The sequence below is a fragment of the Magnolia sinica genome, chromosome 2, assembly GCF_029962835.1.
Source record: "Magnolia sinica isolate HGM2019 chromosome 2, MsV1, whole genome shotgun sequence".
NCBI lineage: Eukaryota > Viridiplantae > Streptophyta > Magnoliopsida > Magnoliales > Magnoliaceae > Magnolia > Magnolia sinica.
The window spans coordinates 15813651-15833053 of record NC_080574.1 but is presented as its reverse complement, the minus strand read 5'-3'; the positions used below and the strand labels follow the sequence as shown (position 1 = coordinate 15833053).

The 19403-nt window shown below is 40.7% G+C and overlaps 1 protein-coding gene across 1 annotated transcript; it reads right to left on the bottom strand.

Annotated features, from left to right (window-relative positions):
- Window positions 1-1067: 1067 nt before the first annotated feature.
- LOC131236415 (uncharacterized) lies at window positions 1068-7891 on the bottom strand. The gene is made up of 7 exons (XM_058233551.1): window positions 7618-7891; window positions 7342-7516; window positions 6560-7261; window positions 4573-4936; window positions 3594-3675; window positions 3121-3369; window positions 1068-1489 (listed from the first exon to the last, which is right to left on the bottom strand). The coding sequence occupies exons 1-6, from the start codon at window positions 7825-7827 to the stop codon at window positions 3163-3165; spliced, it is 1740 nt and encodes a 579-aa protein (XP_058089534.1). The 5' UTR covers window positions 7828-7891; the 3' UTR covers window positions 1068-1489; window positions 3121-3162.
- Window positions 7892-19403: the final 11512 nt, after the last annotated feature.

The following is a 19403-nucleotide window of genomic DNA, read 5'->3' as shown; positions in this document are numbered from 1 at the left end:
TGACGGGTGGACTGTTACGTAGATAGGCTGCAGCCGAACTAACAAATATGTTCAGCTGGCCATTACAGGTCTTTATATTTACTAATTTATTTTGCACATTGAATGTAGAGAAATGATCCAGTGACTCTCTGAGCAGTAGGTCTCTCTGTGCTCGTAGATACATCAGGCCCCACTTGGGCAGTATAATCTGGGATGTCCATTAGGGCGACCACACGTCATGGTTTACCATGTGAAGGTCACACGGAACGATTCTAATCATCACATCAACTGTAAAATGGCCGGACAAGGTCATTTACAGAAAAAGACGTCCGCCCACCATGGATAGCAATCACAAAAGTCCCCCCATCCATGGCTTGGATAACAAGTGACCATTAAAAAGAAGGCCGTGGATAAACAGATCCTATTAGACAGTCCAGTTGAATCCATTGAACTATCCAAACATCCCAACCCAACTAGGAGCACCATAACTTAATAGTGATCTGAGAGTACTGGATCATTTCTGTTGACTGTAAGCAATAAGCATGATCTTTTTTGGCCGGTATATGAACAGGTCCCCAATCAAAATTTATGATTTTCCCATTTATAAAACATGTGGCCATCAATGATAGGGTCCACTCAGTGAAAAGGTTACTAAGATCAGTGCCATAGAAAAGGGGTAAGAAATAGAAATACAAAAAAACAGGTCTTTTTTTCTACTTAGGAAAGAAAGCCGTTTTGCCAGGAGCAGAACTCTATATGCGCAAAATTGTCAAAAAATATAAAAAAAATAAAAAATAAAAAGGAAAAAGGAAAAAGAAAGAAAGAACAAAAGAAAAGAAAAAAAGAGGTTAAAGAAAAGAAGAAAACAGAAGGAGATTAAAGAAAAAGAAAGAGGTTAAAGACAGAAAACAAAAAAACAAAACAAAAGGCGGTTAAAGAAAAAGAAAGAGGTTAAGCGACAGAAAAGGAAAAAAAGAAAAACAAAAAGAGGTTTGCCACCTAACTCCTGAAATTGATGATTTCGCACCCATCTGCAAATATGCATCTTTATCACCCATCTGCAAAATGCAAGAATATATCTGCTGCTAGAAATGCTGTAAATTCAAGCAGTACAATATTCATAGTACTACACCCAACATTAACAACTTAAAACATTCAGAAAATTAAAAAGAACACCTAAAACAATCATACAAGAAAACTATACCAATGGAAACGAGTAGATCACCGATCATGTTATTCTTCTACATCCCCTTCTGATGGGCGCAATGGCTGGATAGAGAGGACTCAGCCACGCCCAAATATCGTGTTGAGGGTCAATTATTTGCAAACTCCATGTCAAGATACAATCCTTGGGAGAGCTATACATTATTAAGAAGTCCCGGACATGTCCCCAAGGAATAGTGCAATGAGATGATTAGACTTTTGGAGCTTGCCGCACCATAGGCCGAGCCCAAATCCAAAAGATATGACTGATGACGCTTGAGAAAATACTCTGGCAGAGTTACGGCCTCTGTTAACAAAAGAAGCAGTCACATTCTGATAAAGAGATTGATGATGCATATTCTTTTCTTGCTACAAAAAGATACTGCATTTCGTTCTAGTTGCTGAAGATAGCACGGTAATTGGATTGAGCCTTGTGTTGGAGTGAGTTGAATTATGAAGTGTGATTTTGCTAGGGCTGTCAATAGGTTAGGTACTGATGCACATGTATACGGACCTAAGGGAATCAGCCCCAGGTCCGATTAGGTTCAAATAAGAAACCGTTGACAGCCCTACAATTTCCCTCTTATGTATGAGAACAGAAAAGCAATATTTTATACGGGAAATAACCAGAAAGACAAAAATAGTAAGCAAGCTGTGTAGTAAACAAACATGAAACCTTGGTGTACAAACTATAAGCAATCTCCACAGAGATAGGTGCACTGCACATCTAAGAGGTGGCCCTGGCGTAAGAACCAAGGATACAGTGAAAGTTTTCTTCTTTTTTTCTTTTAGTTTGCCGATGAAAATTATCTTTTGCAGTTCATTTCCATTAATAGAAACCAGTCAAGAAATGATGTCCGTCAATAAGAATGGTTACGATAGTTCGCAGGTTGAGATTTGCCATGGATCATCTAAGAAATGGGCTGCCAATTAAATGGTTTCCATCGATGGCCATGTGCACCAATCACATGGTAGAGAGGACTCAACACAAACCTAATTCAAAAGAATGACCAAAAGCAGAGAATAGTCGCCCACATTAGAAAAGAACAACAGAAAACACTTCCAAACATCCCCTTTTGAATGACAAAAACTAGTCGGACTTGTAGAAAAATAAAAAGAAAGAAAACAGATAAAAACACTGCTTTGGCACCTAAGTAACTCAAAGGTAAAAGCCAAGAACAGGTATTTTCTTTACTTGTTCCAAGTTCCAACTCTATTGGGTTGGTTCACTCACGCCCTATGGACAGAGTCAACTGTGGGGAGGTAACAAGCTACTCATAAATTTTGAGATCAAGGAGAGGAAACACCATTTTTAAAGTAGGGAAATTATCCAGTAACTCAAATTGGAAATGGCTATGGGTAAATATTCTCACCATCTCCACTACAGGACACCAGTAGCAAATGTTTAGCTTTTTTTTCTTTCTTTCTTCTTCTTTGAAAGCAAAGAGCTACTAAACGTTCCAAAAAAGAAAAGAGCTATTTCAATACAGCAAACTCCAGCTAAATTAACTTGAAGAGGAAATGCCCAAATATGCATCAATCAGCATCTGTCTGCAAATCTTTAGCTATTGATTAATATTTTCCCCAATCATTTGAGCCCACTATGTCCTAAGATTGAAGGGAACATGAAACAAAACTACCGTGTTTTGCAATGGATCATTTCCCATAGCACTATTTGTATCAGAGAAATAACCTCTTAATAGTACCCAGCAAAGTGCAGCTGGTTATACTCATCGCAGGCATGATGGGGGCTCAGGTCTCCTTGATATAGTGATGAGGTGGGGCAAAGGGAACAGAGTAACTAATTTGAATTGCTTTATACCACATTCTGCCTGGTCTTAAACACTATGACCAACCATTTTTGAGATACAGTGATAATTAACTCAACCAAGCAACTGGAGAGCATTATATAGGAAACTGTTGGAAAATTGTACTCACGGGCTGTTTGAAGCTGAGCAAGATGGATTGTGTTGGCATGGTTTAGAAGGCATGGCAGGTGAAGCATCCACTCAATGAACTCATCTGTCCGGCCTTGCGGAAGGATGAAGCCTTCTCGGTGGTCCTGGCAACCTGATGGGCTTGGCTAGCAGATACAGAGCTCCGCATTCCTTGGGCCTTACTCTGAGCGGCTCTCAGTTTGTTCATGATCTTATCCATTGATGAAGTTCGTATTTTCTCCAATTTCATCTGTATCAAATCTCAAAATCACGACAAATTCCATTCTGCTTGCACATACCATATATAGTGCACCATTTAATAGAATACTTGGAAACTTATTGGGAAAAATAATTAAATATTAGCAGAGGAAAATAAACTACACTATCTACACTGCGATGTATCAGAATCTGCTGATATGCTGCCTCAGCCAGGCTTTTTAAATACATGGGCATCAGGAATTGAGGAAGGAGCACCTCTAATTTCCGTATCTCTGCCTCAGCTTTTGCCTTTTGCAAGTTCTCCCATGCTGTGATCTTGGCCTCCTCTCTTTTAAACCTGCACGGTTTAAACATGTGAAGGAGGCAGAAAGATTCTTAGATTTCTCTAGTAAACTTCATTCCTTTTGCTGGTGCACCAGGGTACAAGAGGAGAAAGGTTTGATAACTTGTTGATCTTTCTATTAACTAATCAGGGAAATAACTGCGCACCAGCACTGGTAGTGCATGCGTGTGTGCGCCGCATGGTGTAAACAAAGAAGGGATTGATAGCTTGTTTCTTTCTATTATCAAATCAGGAAATAATTGTGCACTCGCACTTGTAGTGCATGCCTGTGTGTGCAGCATGGTGTAAACAAAGAAGGGTTTGATAGCTTGTTTCTTTCTATTACCTAATCAGGCAAATAACTATGCACTAGCACTTGTAGTGCATGCCCGTGTGTGCAGCATGGTGTAAACAAAGATGGGTTTCATAGCTTGTTGATGTTTCTATTGCATGTAACTATAAGGGTTTGATAACTTGTTGGTGTGTCTGTGTGTGCATGTGTTTAATTGTGTTCATGCACTTCCTCCCCCAACCACCACCAAAAAAAATAAAAAATCTCAAAGAAAATAACTGTGCAGTAGTGGGGGTAGAATCAATAATTTTCTCAATACCTATTCAATCAACACCACCCGAATCTTTTCAGTTGTTGACAACCCTGTACGACCAGAACCTTTGTTGAGGGAGTTATTGATTCTACAAATTGAGAGTTGAGATGAACAGAGGCATCTAGAATGTGGTTTCATCAGCTGAATTCAAACATTCATGTGGTTTTTACCAACTTCCTCAGAGTTAGGAACTTCAGTATCATGACATGCTCATAAGTTTGTGATGCTTGAACCCAAAAAAACAAAAAAGAAAAAAAGAAAAAGAAAAGAAAAGAAAAATAAAAAGCGGAAAGCCTGTGAAGCTTACTTTGATATACGTTTCTCTGTTTCTGCAACTTCCCAAGCTGAAGCTCGAGCTTCCACAGCTTTCTTCTTCCACTCTCCAATGTTTACCGAGCCCTTACTGATCCCCCGGATTCCATCTTTCTTGGACCACCTGGTCACAGTGACGCGATCATCTACCTGCACATCCCTGATCTCTTGTTTAGGGGAATGGTGGTTCTGCAGCTCCTCAATGGGAAGGACCAATGCAGGAGAATGAGAAAAGGAAGGCCTCTCTTGGGGAGAGGAGCGGCTGCTACTCTCAGGACTCATCTGGGTTGCCATATCTCTTCTTGAAACAACAGGTGAAATCATGGTTCCAGCATCCTTGGTGCCGTCAACTTTCTCATCTGCAATTGGATCCAATCGCACTAGCTAAGATCAGAAGGAAGATGATAAAAAATTAAGCTTATGTTTTACTAACTAAAACAAGTTTCTCCTGTTATCTAAAATTGCTAAGTTGCCAAGGACGGGCACAGGAGATTTGAAAAGGGCTTTCTATATGCTCCCTTGACTTTGCTTTCTTGAATGGTCTGCATCACTCCAACAGTGCAAAATGACTACCATTTAACAAGCAAAAGGGCATATTGACCCGAATATGTGAGCCCAACATGCAACACCACAGAAAAAAGATAATTGAACCAATATCTATGATCATCAATTGCTTATAAAACATTATGCAGCATTTGACTATGTATCATGCAAAATATAATACAATGTTACCCATAGCACTTTATACAATACAGTGCTTTAATGTTATTGAACATATTGTGTACAATGCACTGACCATCATATAGTTTTCCATCTGTGCCGATGCCGTAAAGATGTTTAGGTAACATAGATTTACATCATTCTACCGACAACCTGCAAAAGAAGTGGAGACAGTCTCCTCTGCATGAAAGACGCAGAATCAGTGGAGCATATCTTCATCCATTGCTCTTTCGCTAAGGGGGTGTGGGATTGCATTCTTTCAGTCTTCAAGGTTCCGTGGGTTATACCGAAATCAATTGAGGGGCTTTTCTTCATGGCACAAAGGGGGGCACCGGTCCAAAGGCAGGTTGAAATGGCGGCTTGCCCTGTTTGCAGGTCTCTAGTCTCTTTGGAGGTAGAGGAATAACTGATGCTTCAGAAACCGTAGCAGTTCCATAGTCAATATTGTTAGAAAGGTTCTCTTGTTGCTCAGGGAGTAGGATCCTTGAGCCTTCCGGCTGCTAGTTGGTCCATCTTTTGTTATGTTTGTTTTTGTTTGTTGTTTTTGGCATTTTGGCTTCCTTAATAAAATTATTATTTCTAAAACAAAAATCATTCTTTCTTAAATTACAAATGCTTAAATATTCGATGCTTGCATATCATTACACACTTGCATTTCAAAATCCACATCAGAAACCATCTATCCATCTGGCGTCGATCCAAATCACCAAGAAACAGGACACACTCAAGAAAATAAGAAAAGAAACAAGCTAAAATCAGCAGTTCAATGGCATATCTTTGAAAATGAGTTAACAACTTTGTAACTCTCAACCAGATCCAAACAAGCTAGAAACAATCCCATATGCAATTAGATTTGATAGGTTCCTGTTTTCAACAGAAGCACAATGATCTGGTGGGGCCGGACAGGTCACAGCCCTAAAATCATCAATCGCACATGCCACGCATAGATCTGACCATCAATATGGTGGGGCTAGACAGGTCAAAGCCCTAAAATCACGCTGAGCAAATGATACTGACCGTTGAATTGGTGACTTGCACACACTTTGGTTTGACCTCCATTTTGCACACCACAGATCAGATGGTTAAGATCTGCGGGCTGATGAGTAAAATGCACAACCAGCACAAGCAGGAGGTTATAATCAGATATTTAACTGGAAGTGAACAGTAAGCTACCCTAATCCCACCAACTCAAGTTAGCCAAACCCATAACCAGACAGTCATAAAACAAGAAAAACGAAGAACAAGAACAATGTATCATATACCTTGGGAGCTAGGCAGTGAAGACTCGATCAATAACTCTGACCACCCATGTATGCTAACAGATCGTGCTATGCAAGGCTCCATGTGTGCAGTATAAGATCCTGCACCCCCACTCCCACAACATCCCCGACCTGACAATGCATCTGCACCCAAAACTCCTGCTGAGAATGGAGAACTCCCCACGAAGTTCCCAACCCTACCGCCATCGAACATGGGCACCATCATTGATGGTGATGCATAGCACGCCATCCCCGGCGTACCCAACGGCCCACTCTTTGACTTTGGCCGCCTATGTGGCGGCGGCATCACAGCATGCCGGCTTGCGCCATCCCCTGGACTGAAGATCCACTTCTCCGCATCTTCCCATTTGGACGGCAAGCTCCTTCCATTGTTGAAAGGCAATGGAATGGCATTGGCATACCGACGGCTGCAATTCGTCGGCAGTGGCACCCGTTCTGAGCTCCAACCTTTCTGAAACCCAGGCCCGCTGCCCGTGCCGCGGTAATTTGGAGTCCCAGGGCTGGGAAATGTCCCCGTTCGTCGAGAAGAAGGAGCAGGAGCTTTCTTCATGGCTGCTGCTGCTGCAAATCGAGGGGAAGAACTGACGGCATCGGCTCCTCTGCCGTTCAGATCAAGAGAAGCGGGCCTTCGCCGCTCGTGTTTCTTGGGAAGAGCTTCAGATCTGAACCGCCGATTTTGACATTCTGCAAAACGAACGGTCGGAAAAACAGAGAGAGAGAGAGAGAGAGAGAGAGAGAGAGAGAGATAGGGTTAGGGTTGGTACCTTTCAGAGCTTGAGAGAAAGAGTTCTTTGACGGATTTTCTGCTTCCTTTTCGTCGTCTTCTCCTTCTACTTCTGTTGCTTTGTCTCTATCTTTGATAGGCTTGCTGTTCTTAGGTACGGAGGACAGATCTGGACCACACGAAGATTCACGGTGGAGATCGCGCCCTGACAGATGCTGGATCAAAAATCAAACGCTTCTAAGATCCCGGATCTAAATCCCTCTCGAATGCAATCTCTTCAGAGACGAAATGCAAGTGAGATGGATGCCGTTGTTACCTTGGAGAGTTCGCAGAGGAGAGAATCGGGATCGTGGATGTCGGATCCGAAGGAACAACGATCGACGACACTCCCAGAAGCGGACGAGAAGAGACTACTGAAGTTGGATGACTCGCGGGTAGATGAGATTATTACAGAGTCGGGACTGTCGTCTCGAGCTCTGATGGACGGTCTCTGGAGCTTCTGGTCTGGAAACCCTAACCCTTGCATTCTCGACCTCTTCGCATGAGAGAGAGAGAGAGAGAGAGATGAGGTTGCTTTTGAGCTGAAACAAAAAAAAAACAGCTGCAATGGCGGGTGAAGAGTTTGTTTTTGGTATGCCTGAAATACCCCTGCAAATGGTTCCTGTTAAGACTCCACATTGAGTTGATGTCAACCTATTCGAGGAGCTTACTCACCGAACACATGCATTCCCACCAATCTGGACCGTCGAAATCTTTAACCTCATTTTGAGTGGAGCTTGTTGTCAATGATTTTGAGGACGTTAATCATCTGGAATTCCAACCATAAATGGTCACATTTTGAGTAGCAAAGCCCATCTTTTCTTTTACACCGTTCATTTTATGAAAACCAACGGGGTAGTTAACAAGCTTAAGATTAACCGAGCAGTATGATTTTTTTAATCTCATGGTCCACCCATATCAACTTAGCTGAAGATTCAACAGTACAGATTGGCTTGGATCCGTGCCACGTGCAGGATAGCCGAGTTGCCACAATTGAGTTGTGCAAATCCAGTAGAGTCGTACCGCATCAATTTTTCTAAATTAGTTGGAGATTTCGGTTAGTTAATTAGGCGTTCAGTTGCGTGTACTGCTGACAGGAAGTCCTAGAAATAGTCAAAAGCATCGTGTAAATGACTTCAACACCCTCAATTAATCTTTGGATTTTTGGATGTCACATAAATTGGACGAGGATATTTTAGTCAGGTGCTTCTATCAGGACGCAAATGTCATCCGTGCAACAAAAAGCTCTCTGGGCCCCTCCATCCATCAAGAGAGCCAGCTCAAGCAGATCCACGCCACTCAACAGGAAAAGTGAGGATAGAGACGTTCACCATTGAAACATTCTCGGGTCTGGCCCCACCTAAATTTTTGAGCAGTCTAATATTTGTGTTTTCCCTTCTTCCTGGTGGGACCCACCTTATCAACCGTTTGAATGGTATATAAACATCACCGTGGCTACTTAGAAATGTTTCAATAACGGGCATCTCCAACCCCACTGTTGCTTGTGGTGTGGACCACTTAGTTTTGGATATGTCAGATTTTTTGGGCTCATCTCCCTGATACGAGTTGGCACAATTGGCGGACCGGGAACAAATAGTAACCTTTGTTTCAGGGACCGAAAGGATGAACGGCTGCTATCGTCTGTAAGGGAAGAGTGATATGTAATTTCTCCCGCCAAATTATTCGTCTCTCTCGCGTCAGGCCGTGTGGACAACGGCACCCGCGCAGTGGTCAGGATAGAAAGACGGGACCATTCGGTCGGCAGATAGGACCCGCGTACCAAAATGTTCAGTGGTTCGGCAGACTACCGACCTTTCAGAGACTAGGCATAGACGGGAGAAATGCCAATTGCACTGGCCTCCATACGTGGAAAGGACTGTACGTGTGTAAGATCAGCTCAAATCATCAGGCGTCAGATGATCCTATGCATGTATCAGACAAATATGGTAATCACGTGTAGGCCACACATGTACAGGGAATTTGGGCCATTGGTCAATTTCTCTTCGCCATTCATTCCTGTTGTGCACGTGTGACCAACCCTGAAGGTCATATAGCGTGGTTTTTTAGATAGGTCGTCTGCATTGTTGGTATCACCTGAGAAGCGGCTCTGATCCCGCACACATGTGCATCCTTTCCACGTGTGAAGCGAGTGCACTTTCAAAGTGCAGTCGAGAGACTGCAAGTGGAATTTCTTGGTAATATGCCACGGGATAGATTCCTGCGATAGTCGTCAACCATTTTTGAAATGAAGGGGACCATTCACCGTACATACGGCACGATTGTACAGCAATACCCACCGCCCAAATCTTGGATTTATTGCCTACGGAGCATGAGCCGAAAATCGTAGTAACTGAGTTGATAATCAGCAACCATATGATATTTTGTACGCACAGCATTCTCCTTTTAACCAACTGTTTGATAGCCGATGATTGGACGGTTAGGATGCACAATCAGGGTACCCAACAATTTGGATGGTCTATATAGCGGATGGTTTTACCCGCGCTGTCCATCAGTTTTGCCCATTTGAGGTAAAAAAATATGAGGTAGATTCAACCTCAAGTAGACCATACCATAGGAAGCTGCATTGATAATGACAATTCCCCTTAAACCTTCCTAGGTCCCACGGTGATGCTTAATTGCCGTACAACTTATGCATAAGGTAGCACAGACAAGGATGAAGTCAAAATACAAATATAAGCTTATCTAGAACTCCCGTAGCATCTTGAGAGTTTTCAGCTGCAGGTGTTTAATCTCCAATTCAGCCATGGAGCTGTCTCACTCTGTGCTTTTAGACCCTACAAATGCGATGGCAAAATGAATGGATGATGTGGACAAAACCCATATATCACAGTGGGCCCTTAGAGGCCTTGAGCCTTCCTGGGGAAGGGTGGGGTACACCCAATCCGCATCCCTCATAGCCATCTGTTGATGTAAAAATTCGTTTTATCCTTTTTAGACTTTCGAGTGTTGGAATATTTAGTTGAATTAAATCGACTATTAAAAATTGAGAACCAAAAAAGAAAAATAAATTTTTGAGAAAGAAGAACTTATTGAATTGAGTCGAGGCGTGACTGAGTCACTCGGCTTGAAATCGAATTTGCTCCCCTTGGACAGCGTCCCAAGTGCAACAGGTTTCCAAAGCAATCGACCTCCAGGATACAACAACTATGACCCGGTCCCAGCGGTGCACTCACTGTACACGGGCTCGAACCACTTGCAGTTTAATCCGAAGGTGCTGAGTTGACTCAGCGATGAACTCAGTAGAAAAATGCTTAAAACCGAATATCAGAGAGCGTTTTATAAGAGAAGAATTTTTCGTATATATGAAATTGGAATCGGTTGTCTTTATATAGACTCCGAAGTGGTGCATAAGCACCCTTTATAAAAGGTTAGGTCCGTTGGGTTTAAACCCAACAGGTGCGACCAACCGGAATGGACGCATCTCTCTGGTTTAAAACGAAAAGGCGCAAGTGCGAGTACACTCCCGCACATACAGTCCTGCGAGTACCCATACACACACCCACGCGAGTACACACACACCGCACCCGCACCCGCGCCCACGCCCAGCCCAGCCCAGCCCGTCGCGTCGCGCACGCGCACACGGACTCGGACTCGGCTCGGCACGGCACGGCTCGGCTCGGCTCGGCGCGCGCGCGCGTGTGTGGTTAATGGCATAGATTAGAGCTATTGGCATAGCCCCCCCACAGGACCAAATTCACATGCCCCCTGAAAGGGGCTCAAGCCCTAGGCAAAAAGACTATCTTATATACAAGATAGTTTACCTTTTCAAATCCGATATGGGACAAAATCCACAACACAAAAGTACTACAACTTTTCAAAATTGGAGAGAAATTACCGAAAATTTGAAAATTCAAATTTTAATGCTATTTTAAAACAAAATACAACAATCCCCCATATGTTTTAAAATAAAACCCTTTCGGATTAAAGCGTAATAGTTGTGCAATGGTGCCGGTGTCACCATATACTTGAACCGACATTAGAGTAAGCAAGATAGGTCTACAGGAATCAGGTGACACCATAGTCTTGAACCTGAATCCTTTTAATGTAGATCGCAAGTACATGTCACTCACACAACTCTTCCTCTGCAAGTGATTCTGCGGTTCGGTGCGTTTCGGCCATACACCATTACCTGGATTTCATGAGTGCTCTAGAGAATTCGCCTAGATTCTCATACGAAGCGGCCTCCACCTCCACACCCATATAGGTGAATTCCATCAAGTGTATGCAGCAACTGTATACACCACCAAATATATGGCTATGGATTCATTAAGAGTTCTAACAACTCATCCTTCTACGTTGCTGCTCGCACTGCACACCATAGAAGGGGCTCATACAACTCAGTGCAATCGTCTACCTTGTGTCTTATTGTTTACCCATTGAACCTATCTCATGGGATCTCCACTTGTATAGGTTGGGTTGCCGACACTGGCAGCTCATATATTAGGCTCAGCCCCATTCCCTTCGATGTATCATTGACTAACCTTTTAGATAGTCCTTTAGTCAGAGGATCTGCTAAATTCTTTTCTGACCTTACAAAGTCAATAGATATGACTCCATCACGCAACATATGTTTCACTATGTTGTGTCTGAGTCTAATATGCCTTCTTTTTCCATTATATATTTTACTCTTTGCTTTCGCTATAGTTGCTTGACAGTCACAATGAATAGATACGGCCGATACAGGCTTTGGCCACAATGGTATATCAGCTAAGAAATTTCTAAACCACTCGGCTTCTGATCCAGCCTTTTCTAAGGCAATAAATTCGGATTCCATAGTAGACCGAGCGATACATGTCTGCTTGATAGACTTCCAAGAGACTGCTCCTCCACCTAAAGTGAAGACATATCCACTCGTGGATTTTGTCTCATCTGAATCACTAATCCAGTTAGCATCACTCTATCCTTCTAATACAGCAGGAAAACCATTATAATATAAACCATAAGCTATACTACCTTTTAGGTATCTCAAAATCCTAGACAAAGCATTCCAATGCTCTTTTACAGGGTTATATGTATATCTACTTAGCCTTCCTACTGCAAAAGCAATGTCTGGTCTAGTGCAGTTTGTTAGATACATAAGGCTACCAATTATTCTGGAATACTCCAATTGAGACACACTATTTTCTGTATTCTTCATGTGAGTCACACTATAATCATAAGGAGCATTGACAGGTAAACAGTCAAAATGGTTAAACTTTCTCAATATCTTCTCAATGTAATGAGATTGAGATAATATAATAACACCATTTTTTCTGGTTACTTCAATACCCAAGATTACACTAGCCTCTCCTAAGTCTTTCATGTCAAACTTAGATGACAAGAATTTCTTAGTTGAATTAACTAATTTAATATTAGTTCAAAAAATAAGCATGTCATCAACATAAAGGCATATAATAACATAATCATTTCCAGAAATTTTACTATATACACATCTATCTACATCATTTATATGATAACCATTTGATTTCAAAATACTATCGAATTTTTCATGTCATTGCTTAGGAGCCTGTTTTAGATCATATAGTGATTTAATTAGTCTACATACTTTATTTTCTTTACTTAATATCTTATAACCCTTAGGTTGCTCTCTCTTTATATATATTTCTTCTTCAGAATCTCCATTTAGGAAAGTCGTCTTAACGTTCATCTGGTGTACCACCAGTTTATATATGGAAGTTATTGCTATTAAGAACCTGATAGTTGTAATTCTACTTAGAAGGGAATAGATGTCAAAATAATCTATTCATTCTTTTTGTTTAAAGCCTTTCGCTACCAACCTAGCCTTAAACTTATCAATAGTCTCATCTGGTTTTAGTTTCTTTCTAAACACCCATTTACAACCTATTGGTTTATTTCCAGGTGGCAGGTCTATAATTTTTCAAGTGTTATTAGATATAATAGATTCTAACTCATCATTTATTGCTTCCTTCCAAAAGGTTGCATCTGGAGAGTTAATTGCTTCTATATAGGTTGTAGGATCATCTTCTACTAAGAAAGTGAAAAAACCATCTCCTAGGTTAGTTTCTCTTCTAACCATAGTATTTTTTCTTGGTTGTATCTCTTCTACTACTTTCTCGTATGCATTTTTACTAGTAGATGCAATATCTGATTTATTGACTTCCTCTATTCCTATAGATTTAGATTTCATAGGGAATATGTTCTCAAAGAACTCTGCATCCCTAGCTTCTATAATTGTATTAGGATCTAGAATATTATCCTTAGTTTTTAAAACTAAAAACTTATAGGCCGCACTATTTTGTGCGTAACCTATAAATATACAGTCGGTTGTTTTAAGACCTAACTTTCTTTTCTTAGTTTCAGGTAATCCTACTTTAGCAAGACACCCCCACACTTTAATATATTTATAACTAGGAATATGATTCTTCCATAATTCATATGGTGTTTGTTCAGAAGATTTAGAAGGAATCCTATTTAGAATATAACAAGCAGATAGAATTGGTTCTCCCCACATATTTGAGGGTAAGCCTAAACTATTTAACATAGCATTCATCATCTCTTTTAGAGTTCTATTCTTACGTTCTGCTATTCCATTCTGTTCTGGTGTATAAGGAGCTGTAGTTTCGTGAACTATTCCATTCTTTTCACATAATTCTCTAAATTGAGAAGATTCATATTCACCTCATCTATCTGTTCTAAGTCTTTTAATTTTTATATTTAATTGATTTTCAACTTCAATTTTGTATTTAGAAAAAGCATCTAAAGCTTCATCTTTGTTTCTTAACAGATAGACTCTAGTGAACCTAGAGTAATCATCTACAAAAGTTATGTAATATCTTTTTCCACCTCTAGATATATGATTTCTAAAATCACCTAAGTCACTGTGTATTAACTCTAATAGAACAGATGATCTTTCTATTTGTTTAAAGGATTTTCTAATGAATTTTGATTCGACACATGTTTCACATTTGTCAAATTCTTCATTAGATATATTAGGTAATAAACCTAATCTTTTCATTTTCTTCAAAGATGCTATATTCACATGACCTAATCTACTATGCCATAGATAAAAAGGTTCAACGATATAAACAGAACTGAATGTCTTCTTATTATTATCATTGGATACATTTATAATGAATAAACCATCGCTACAGTACCCCTTACCAACAAAAGTTTCATTCTTAGTCATTACAAGCTTATCTGAATCAAATACTAACTTAACACCAACCTTATTGAGGAGTGAACCAGAGACCAAGTTTCTTCTAATGTCGGGCACATGTAGGACATCATTCAACATTAGAGTCTTTCCAGAAGTGAGTTTCAGAAGTACTTTCCCTTTCCCTACAACTGGAGACGTTCTAGCATTACCCATGAACACATGTTCATTATCTCCTAATATTTGGTAGGAGGTAAACATGCTACGATCCTTGCATACGTGCCTAGTTGCACCAGTGTCTAGTACCCACTCCAAGTTGTTTACAAGGAAGACTTCTGACACCACAGCTACTATCATGTCAGACTCATTACCTGTTTCTGTAAGATTAGCTTGCGGCTTATCTTTGTTTTTTTTAAGCCTGCAGGTTTTGACATGATGGCCAGGCTTTCCACAGTTGTAGCAGTTTTCCTTTTTCTTGAATTGATTGTTTGCATTCTTCTTTTTGAGCCTGCATTCATTTGCATAATGTCCAGATTTGCCACAGTTATGACAGTTGCCCTTTTTCTTATTATTTGCCCGACTTGATTCCACAAGATTCGCCTTTGAATATATCTCATTTTTATTTTCTTTTTGGTCCCTGATTCTATTGGCCTCCTCTATTCGTATGTGTATAATAATGGTTTCCAAAGAAACACCGTTCTTTTTATGTTTCATTCTATTCTTATATTCTTTCCAGGAGAGCGGTAACTTTTCTATTAGTGCTCCTGACAGAAACACTTCATCCAACTTAATTCCTTCTGTCGATAGTTCATGAACTAGACTTTGAAAATCATGAATCTGATTTGTGACAAGTATATCGTCTGTCATTTCATAATGAAGGAAATTAGCAATTGTATGTTTCTTAGTACCTGCATTTTCTAATATGTATTTCTTTTCCAAAGCAATCCATATGTCTTTAGCAGACACGTAAGAAGCATACACATCATATAGTTCGTTGGATAAAGAGTTTAGAATATAATTTTTACAATTATTTTCATCTGTTACTTCTGTTTGATTTGCTGGATTTATAGTAAATGATTCAGATAAAATGTATGAAACTTTCAGGGTGGTCAGAGCGAACATCAGTTTCTGTTTCCACCGTTTAAATGATTGTCCAGCGAACGGTTCGATTTTGGCTAACTCAGTAGAAGCATTTACTGTTACTGTAGCCATAGTCTATGTAATTCAACAATTTCGATTTCAAGATTGTTGGAATATTTAGTTGAATTAAATAGACTATTAAAAATCGAGAACCAAAAAAGGAAAATAAATTTTTGAGAAAGAAGAACTTATTGAATTGAGTCGAGGCGTGACTGAGTCACTCGGCTTGAAATCGAATTTGCTCCCCTTGGACAGCGTCCCAAGTGCAACAGGTTTCCAGAGCAATCGACCTCCAGGATACAACGACTATGACCCGGTCTCAGCGGTGCACTCACTGTACACGGGCTCGAACCACTTGCAGTTTAATCCGAAAGTGCTGAGTTGACTCAGTGATGAACTCAGTAGAAAAATGCTTAAAACCGAAATCAGAGAGCGTTTTATAAGAGAAGAATTTTTCGTATATATGAAACTGGAATCGGTTGTCTTTATATAGACTCCGAAGTGGTGCATAAGCACCCTTTATAAAAGGTTAGGTCCGTTGGGTTTAAACCCAACAGGTGCGACCAACCGGAAGGGACGCATCTCTCTGGTTTAAAATGAAAAGGCGCAGGTGCGAGTACACTCCCGCACATACAGTCCTGCGAGTACCCATACACACACCCACGTGAGTATACACACACCGCACCCGCACCTGCACCCGCGCCCACGCCCACGCCCACGCCCATGCCCAGCCCGTCCCGTCCCGTCCCGTCGCGCACACGGACTCGGACTCGGACTCCGCTCGGCGCGCGCGCGTGCGTGTGTGGTTAATGGCATAGATTAGAGCTATTGACATAGCCCCCCCCACAGGACCAAATTCACATGCCCCCTGAAAGGGGCTCAAGCCTTAGGCAAAAAGACTATCTTATATACAAGATAGTTTACCTTTTCAAATCCGATGTGGGACAAAACCCACAACACAAAAGTACTACAACTTCAAAATTGGAGAGAAATTACCAAAAATTTGAAAATTCAAATTTTAATGCTATTTTAAAACAAAATACAACATCGAGTACCTGCATGGGAAGAAGACAAAAGAGATCCTGACTAAAGCAGGGGACTTTCTGATGCTAAAGTCAGGTTGAGAATCTGGATCTAGCAATATCGATGGGTTTTGGGTGAAAGATTCTACATGCCTTTCATCGTAAATAGGTCATCTATTTATAAGGTAAGAGTTGATTATATGGGTAGAGACGTTCCTTGAATTATACGCATACATTCAGGTTATTGATAAGATTAAGTGGTTCAAACCCTGAAAAAGTTGAGGAAGATGGCCGAAGCTGAAGTTCATAACTAACTTGACTTGTCGAGACCGACTTGCTAAGGTAGTCTTGGCCAACCTAACTTGAGGATAATATGCCAACCTAACTTAGGAATAATATATTGACCTGACCTGGGTACTCGAAGGAGCTTTAAGCCTTCCCTTATTATTAGTCATTGAGGTGTATGCCAACCTGCTTTCATATATAAGTAGGTGACTGACCTTTATTTCATTGAGGAGCTCGTTAGTCATGACCGGCGCTGGAGACCTTGTACCTCACTGAAATGTCTAAGCTAACCTCTTCTTTTTATTCAGTCTATTTTTACACACCATCTATTCAAATGAAATGTATATGTGAGGAAGATCAACCTGACTTAGGGCTTACGGTGATATTTATTTACTATCCAACCTACTCATAAGGTCAAATGGATCTAGCAAAGGAAAAACACACATGCTTGATCCAGAACTTCCTCAGCTCTGCGAAGTTTTCAATTGTGAGCATTCAGTGCCCACTGTTTCTGTTGGTGTAGTCAACTCGAGATATGAATCTACCTTAATTTAGGTCATGCGCCGAAATGATCCAGCAAAGTAGATAGAGGGCGTGGACAAAACACATGCATAAGTGTGGGCCCAAGAACCAGGTATCCAGGTAAGTCCCTCGAGGCAATCGGTAAACCATCACGTGAGTCTTGTCCTTATTTCCGCACCACTTTGCCTTCTCAACTTTAGAACTACTGTTTCTACCGTTTTAATATCCATAAACCCCGCTTCTTTTCTAATTTTGGTTTTCAAACAGTACAAAATACATTGTATTGCCCCAAAAGTAAAGAGAAAAGTGTGTATCCATCAAACGAGGTAGGTCTCAATATCAATTTCCATGATTGAACCGTAGAAGTTGCTAACATGTGCCTCGAGTTAATAGGCAACTGTATTTCACCACCTGGAGAGAGGTGGGCCCCACGAGGTTTGACTGCTCCTCCAGCTATTTTCGAGCAGGACATCGTGAGCTCACTTCCCGAGGAATAGTTTTATTTCTCCGCCTGCCTGAGAAGTTATGAGCTTCGCGATATATCGCACGCAATATCTCATCCAACCCGTTGTAAAACTCTCCGCTCTGTGTCGGCTTCCAAACAAACGAGGTAAATTCGCGCCGAGAGGAACGACAAAATCATTGATACTCTCGCTATTTGAATGCGATGGATGAATTCGCTGGCGCACCTAAAGAGTAACGAAATTTATTTATTTTTGGGTAAATTACTTTAAAATTGCGTGCTGGGCCCACCTGCAATTCAAGTTAAACTATCCAAAATATGAGTGTATCGTATCGTATCGTATCGTATGCCAAATTTTTTTTAAGATTACTCATCCTTTGGCTTTCCATAGATAGACATTTAGGGGGGCATTTGGACGGTAAGTTACTTATGTCTTAAGTATCTTATTTTAGTTTTTACCTATTCAAGAAATGGCCCAACCTTTGACGTGGATTTATCATTACGTTGGGCCCACCTTGATCCTCTCTTCAATGCGAATTATCCATCATATAATCCTACCTTTAATGCATACCATCTACCTTATAAGGCTCACCTTGGATGTGGGCTATATATCATGTGGGCCCATCTTGAATATGGGTTGCCCATTATGCAGCTTACCTTTAATGTGGACCATCCATCGTGGAGGGCCTAAGTTTGAAGTGGGCTGTTTATTAAACGGAGCTTGCCTTGGATGTGGGTCATTTATCGACAGGGGTGGGCCTTTGATGTGAACTATCCTCATGTCGGCCACTTTGATATTGGTCATCTATCATATAGGGCCCATCGTTTATTTGGATCATATGGGCCCTACCTTTGATGTGAACCACCCATCATGTGAGACGTCCTTTAATATGGACCATCCATTACTTGGAAAGAGAAAGAGAGAAAAGTTGTGGGTCAAAAGCATAAAAAAAAGCTTATCAGAATGAGAAACTTTCATCACATTAGTTACTTTTGTACGTGCCAGCTAATAATATAAATTCGTCAACTTAACTAAGTTTAAAAAATATATATTTATTGGGTGGTATCCAAACAGGCCTGAATAAATCATTTATCAACCTTCCATGAACATTTTACACACGGAACGGTTTAACCTTACTGTAGCTTACGGCACGATAAAGCTTTATTGGCCCAATAATGATTTTTGTATTGAATATGAATTGTGCATCTAGAGACTCTCATTCACGTGATAGGAGTTCCTAAATAATAGGCTCATCAGGAACATAAAATGGTCGGTGGGCCAGACCATCTAAACCATTGCAAAAGTATGCTTAAATATCTAAAATAATTTTGTAGGGTCATCTGAGTTTTGGAATAGTCTTAAATTTGGTGGGACCCCTTATCAAGGAGGGACACACACAATGGATGAGAGTCAGATGTCTGAACCACATCTCAACAGGCCCTAGCTATAAACAATTTTTTTTTAAAAAAAGTTTTAATAGTTGGTTGTCTTCTCT

Bases quoted from the DNA above. Each gene is read 5' to 3' on its own strand.
- LOC131236415 (XM_058233551.1), bottom strand. From the start codon at position 7,827: ATGCAAGGGTTAGGGTTTCCAGACCAGAAGCTCCAGAGACCGTCCATC. The intron at 3,676-4,572 runs GTAAGCTTCACA...TAAACCGTGCAG, and splicing joins ACAGAGAAACGTATATCAAA to GTTTAAAAGAGAGGAGGCCA. The intron at 3,370-3,593 runs GTGCTCCTTCCT...GATTTGATACAG, and splicing joins CAGAGATACGGAAATTAGAG to ATGAAATTGGAGAAAATACG.